At 49.4% G+C, this 6,000-nt stretch overlaps 1 protein-coding gene across 1 annotated transcript in view; it reads left to right on the forward strand.

Moving 5' to 3' along the window:
• Nucleotides 1–6,000, forward strand: part of LOC102857278 — a 36,283-nt gene that overhangs the window by 24,332 nt on the left and 5,951 nt on the right. The window contains exon 14 of the mRNA XM_006903035.1: nucleotides 2,576–3,010. Coding sequence (XP_006903097.1) covers nucleotides 2,576–3,010 — 435 coding nt within the window. The remainder of the gene's footprint in view (nucleotides 1–2,575; nucleotides 3,011–6,000) is intronic.

Raw genomic sequence — 6,000 nt, forward strand, 5'->3', positions numbered from 1 at the left:
AGACCCAGAGAACTCTAGGAAAGATAACAGGATCTGCTCCCACGTGTCGGATGGCTCTTAGGGAAGGTTCCAGCGAAGATGAGGTCTAGAGGATCAGAAAGAATTCGGTAGATTTCAGGACAAGAAAATAGCTAGAACGGGAGCTTGAGGGAGTGGTTCTTGTTACCTGCCCTCTAGTTGCCTTGCAACTCATGGCGACCCTCTGTACAACAGCTCTGAACCCTGCTCTATCCTGAGCCAACCGTACTGTCTCTGACACACCTGCCCTCATTACCCCGGTCACTGAGTCAGTCCATCTCATTGAGAGTCTCCCTCTCTCGTGCTGTTCCTCCACCCTTTCCAAGCATGATGTCCCTCTCCAAGGACTGGGAAGGGGAAAGCAGAAGATAATAGCAAAGGACAAGAAAAGTGAGAAACTTAAGTTTTACAGTCAAGGGGATTAACCCTGAAGTTAAGGGTGGATATTGAAGGATTTTAGGCGTGGGTTCCTGTTTTACAACGGTTCCCTTCTCCCTGTTTGCCAAGGCTGTGACTCCTATTTCAGCTCCTGCACCCTGGTTCAAGGGACTTTTCCCTGAGCAGGGCCTCACATAAAGTAGAACCCAGGCTGACATGGAATGGAACCAAGAAAAAGAACTTGGAGCCATTGTTCCTGCAGGAGGTTGTGTGTCAGAAAGGAGAAGCCACATCTGGAGGAAGGGCAGTGTGTAGCAAAAACAAAGAGCCAGCGTCCCCTAAGATTTATTTATTTGTTTATTAATTCTTTTAATTTTTGTTGTATTATTTTTACGTGTACCGTCAAATCAAATCTGACCGGTACAGGAGGAGAATGCCTCTTCCTTCTCCAGCAGAGCATCTGGTGGATTTGAACTGCGTACCTCTGGGATTGCAGTGCAGCGTCTTGCCACTAGGCCACCAGAGCTCCCTTAGATTTATTTATTTTTTTAAAAAACTCTTGATTCAGAAGGAAAAGTTCACTGTGAAAAGAAGAAAAATTAGAAACTGTATCACTCCTGGTGGAAATGTAAACCATGCAGCTGCTGTGCAAAGCAGTCTCTCAGTTTCTTAAAAATTTGAACAGAATTTTCACGTGATCTAGTAGGTCTGCTCTAAGATACCATCTTTATTGCATATAATACACCTATGTGAATAATATGCACATGCATCTGAGGACATTAACATAGGGAGGAATTGCGTGGTTATATGCCGTTACGTTATTTGTGTAAAAATACATACTCAGGGAGCTCTGGTGGCCTAGTGGCAAGAAGCTGCACTGCAGTTTCAGAGGTACACGGTTCGAATTCACCAGAGGCTCTACTGGAGGAGGGGTAATCTCCTCCTGTACCGGTCAGATCCGATTTGATGGTACACACACAAAAAATAATTTAAAAAATTAAAAGAAAATACATACTCTAGGCAAATAATAATCAGACTACTGCTGTGGAGTGGGAACTGCTTTGTAGCTGACCCTCCAGTGGTTTTCCCCGGCAGTAAATTGCAGGGGAGGAGATTGTCAATCTTTCTCCTGAGTTGTCTGCTGCTGGTGGATTCAAACCACAAGAGAAGTGGGGCCTTTGAGTTAGCAGTGCAACTCGCTATGCAGTGTGCCCACATTTATATACTCAAGGGAAAGCAAACATCTGTATGTCCACAAACATGCACGTGAATGTATATAGCAGCATTCTTTGTAATAGCCCAGAAGTGGCAGTAACCCTGAATTTCTAGCTAATAAATAGAGAAACAAAATGTGATCTATCCATATGATAAAATATTCTTCATCCAGTAAAATAAATGAAGTACTGATTCTCACCACTGGGCCAGTTGGCAGCATCAGGACGGATGGTGGAGAGATTGAGATTGTTAACAGCTTTAGTTTGATTGGCTCTACAATCAACACTCTTTGCACCAGCAGCCAGGAAATTAAAAGACAAATTGCATTGGGAAAGTCTGAGGTAAGCGACCTTTCTAAAGTACTGAAGAGCAGTGATGTAAGTCTGGAGACTAAGGTGACATGGAGACAGGCCATGGCCTTTGCAATCACTAGCTATGCATCAGAGAGTTTGACAATGACTAGGGAGGATAGAAGGAGAATTGATGCCTTTGAACTGTGATTCTAAAGCTTCATCTGACGTACTTTGGACATATTGCAGGGAGGGACCGGTCCTTGGAGAAGGATGTCATGCTTGGGGTGGGGGGGTGGAAGGACAGCGCAGGAGAGGAAGACCCTCTATGAGATGGATTGATTGAGTGACTGGGGTTATGGGGGTAGGTGTATCAGAGACAGTGAGATTGGCACAGGACAGAGCAGGGTTTAGGGCTGTATGAGTGTCGCAGGCGACTCGATGGCACATAACAACAACAACACTGGTGGATGTTACAGTATGAATGAGTTCTACAAATACTACGCAGAGTTAAATAAACCAGTCACAAAATGCCTGGATTACCTAATTCCATTAATGAACAGGTAAATTCGCAGAGAAAGCAGGTAGTGGTCTGTGGTGTGGTGCAGGGCTCCAAGTTCCACATGGTCGTCACTAAGCTTTGACCTTCCTGCAGTCCCAGCCTTGAGGTCCAGCCGTCCTGTATCCCACCTGCCTGCTGCTGCCCATGGCTCTTCACATGAGTCCTCTCAGCCTTGCGCCCTGGGAACAGGAAAGCTTCCTGCAAGTGAAGGTGGAAGATGACGAGGCCGACTTCTCTCAGGGCCAGGAATCAGGTGCGGGTGGCCACACTGCTCGCTCCGAGGCCGCCCGCCTGAGCTTCCGAAGCTTCCGCTACCAGGAAGCAGCTGGGCCCCTCGAGGCCCTGGCCCGGCTGCGCCAGCTGTGCCACCAGTGGCTGCGGCCCGAGGCTCGTTCCAAGGAGCAGATGCTGGAGCTGCTGGTGCTGGAGCAGTTCCTGGGGGTGCTGCCCCCCGAGATCCAGGCCTGGGTGGGGGCCCAGTCCCCTGAAAGTGGTGAAGAGGCTGCCAGGCTGGTGGAGGATCTAACCCAGGTGCTCGACAAGAGAGGTGATGATGAACAGTGTGCAGGTAGGCGTTCACACCTTACTGCGTAGGCTGTGCTGGAATTCGGGGACCTGGGGTCTAATCTGTGGAGGCTCAAGTACGTGTTCTCTCCTCCACATTTCTCCCTTCCCCTGGGCACTCACACACTGTGCATTTTGATGGCGGGGGACCCAGACTGGCTTACACAAAGAGGGCAAGCAAGCTTCAGGGGTGCCTGCTTCCAGGTATTCAGTTGGTGTCATCACAACTCCTCTCTCACACTCTTTTTGTTACTTGAGTTTTACTATAACAGCATCATCCTTGGGTAAGATCGCTTGCTGCAGCATGAGAAAGGGGGTTCAGTGATAGCCCAGAACCTTCAGTTTGTGCTCCACCAACATCCAAACTCCAAGGGAACAGTGCTGCCTCTGTGCCGTCTTCACTCCCTTCACCGCTTTTACTGGGAATACCTTTGATCCAGAATGCCAGTGATTGCTTCCAGCCATGCTAGGCTTTTACCCTTGGACTCTGCTGTAGAATCAGTTCTGACTCATGGCAAACCTCCATCAGGTTTCTGGGGCTTTAAATCTTTACACGAGGAAATTGCTTCATCATTCTCCTCCTAAGCAGCTCGTGGATTTGAACCCCTGACCTTTTGTGAGGTAACACAGTATACACTTTGACTCTTGTTAGGTGCCGTTGAGTTGAATATGACTTGTAGGGAGCCTGTGAACAGCCGGTCTGAACCCTGCCCTGTCCTGTCCTGCACGGTCCTTGTCTTCCCTGACATACTGGAGCCCATTGCCTGCGTCATTTTATCAGTCCACCTCATTGAGGGTCTTCCTCTCTTTCGCTGACCACTTTCCAAGCACAGTGTCCCTTTCCAAGGAATAGCCTCTCCTAACACCACGCCCAGGGTATGTGCAACGAAGCGTTCCCATCCTTCCTCTGAGGACCCCTCTGGTTGCCCTTCCTCCCAGACATACCTGTTTGTGCTTTGTGAGGTATTTAGTACTCTTTCTAACACAACTCAAAGGCATTGATTTTTCTTCTGTCTTCTTTATTCATAGTCCAGCCCTCAAGATGCAGGTGATTGGAATGACCCTGGCTTGAATCAGACACACCTCAGTCTTTAAACTGATATCCTTGCTCTTCAGGACTTTGGATTGGTCCATGACAGCAGACCATTCCAATACTATCTTACCTACTGATTTCCTGAAACTGCTGGTACGAAGGGTGTTGATTATGGATCCAAGTACCATGAAATCGTCGACAGTTTCTGTCTCTTCTCCATCTGTCATGATGTTGCATGTTAGCTCAGTGGTGAGGATTTTTCTTTTCTTGATGTTGACACACAATCCCTATTGAAGGCTGTAGTCCTTGATCTTCAGGAAGTGACTCAAGTCCTCCTCACATTCAGTAAGCAGGGAGGTATCATCTGCATAATGCAGATGGTTAATGAGTCTTCCTCCAATCCTGATGCCACATTTTTCTTCATAAAGTCAGACTTCTTGACTGATTTGCCCTGCGTATAAGTTGAATAAGTATGGGGAAAAGATACAGCCCTGCCACACATTTTTCTTCTAGTCTCTACCCGTTAACAATTGTGACCTGCTTCCATATTTAATGTATCTGTCAGGGCAGCACTCCACCCACTGTCCCAGACACTCAGTTACCTCATGCCGCTGGTACAGAATGACCACGACTCATAACTTTCATAAACAGAAACAATCTCTCATCATTTTGGAAGTTACAAGTCCAAGTTCAGGGAGAAGCTTTCTCCGTTGGCTCTTGGGGACGGCCCCAGTCTCCTCTGACGTCTTTGGGCCTGCTATCCCTGGGGAATCTCCAATGTGTTGACATCACTCTTCTAGATCTAGGGGTTCTCAGCCCAGAGACCCCGGGTACACAGCACGTGCTTCTCTCAGCAAGTGTTGGAACAGGCCCTGGCCTGCATTCCACTGGTCCAGTCAGGGTCAGGTGTCTCTTTGACCAGTGGCATCACAAGGATGAATCAGGAGCAGAGGCAGAGAAAAGCAGGCTGCTGGTGGTAGGTGGGGCTCGATGCTGAGAGGACAGAGAGGTGGGCAGAAGCACAGGTTTCCCCACATGCTGCTCCTGAACTGCTCGTGTGGGCACTGGCGTGGAGAAATTCACACAGTGTCTCAGCCAGGGAGGTTTGGGGGTCAGAGGGAATACCTAGCCCTCAGGCCGTCCCCCACGGGCCCAGGTCAGGACTGGCACAAACAGATGGCAGTGCTGACACGAAGGAGGGGACAGTGTGGTGTGCAGGGGGACATGGATGTCGATACCACCACCCTGCCTCCTCTCAGCTGTGGGACTTGGGGTAAACGGTGTAAATGAGGCACCTAGAACCTACCCAGTGTGTATTAAATGAGGCTGTTACAGCTCTCTGGTCATCTCGGAACCAGAAGAGCCCAGTTGGCGGAGTGGATGAAACACTGACTGCTAACCATAAGTTAGAGGTTCGAGCCCACCAGCTGCTCTGCAGGAGAGAGAGATGGCAGCCTGGTTCTGTAACCATTCACAACTTTGGAAATGCTACAGTGACAGAGAGTCAGAATTGACGTGTAGCGGTGGGCTTGGGTTTGAAAAGCCGACATTTCTGGGGCGTTGGGTCGGGCATGTTTGCCTGTTGTTGACAGCGTTACCCAGACTGTCCCTCATAGGCCTGGGCTAGGGGTCACAGTCCTCCCTCACACCTGCCTTCTCTCTCCTCCGCAGGGCTGCTGACTGAGGACACTGAGCTTCCCCCAGATGGGAACGTCAGCAACGGGTGGACAGCCATGGAGCCCGTAGCCCTCAAATACCAGGTGAGGGGACAGCCTCCCAGTTAGAAAGAACAGCACAGGCTGAAGGATTTGAGGGGGGTACTTCCCTGATCTCAGGGGTGATGGTGGTCCTTCCCTGATATCTCAGGGGTGACGGGTCCTTCCCTGATATCTCAGGGGTGACGGGTCCTTCCCTGATATCTCAGGGGTGACGGGTCCTTC

This window comes from Elephantulus edwardii, unplaced genomic scaffold (genome assembly GCF_000299155.1).
Source record: "Elephantulus edwardii isolate Elephantulus edwardi_28Jun2011 unplaced genomic scaffold, EleEdw1.0 scaffold00496, whole genome shotgun sequence".
In the NCBI taxonomy this organism is placed as follows: domain Eukaryota; kingdom Metazoa; phylum Chordata; class Mammalia; order Macroscelidea; family Macroscelididae; genus Elephantulus; species Elephantulus edwardii.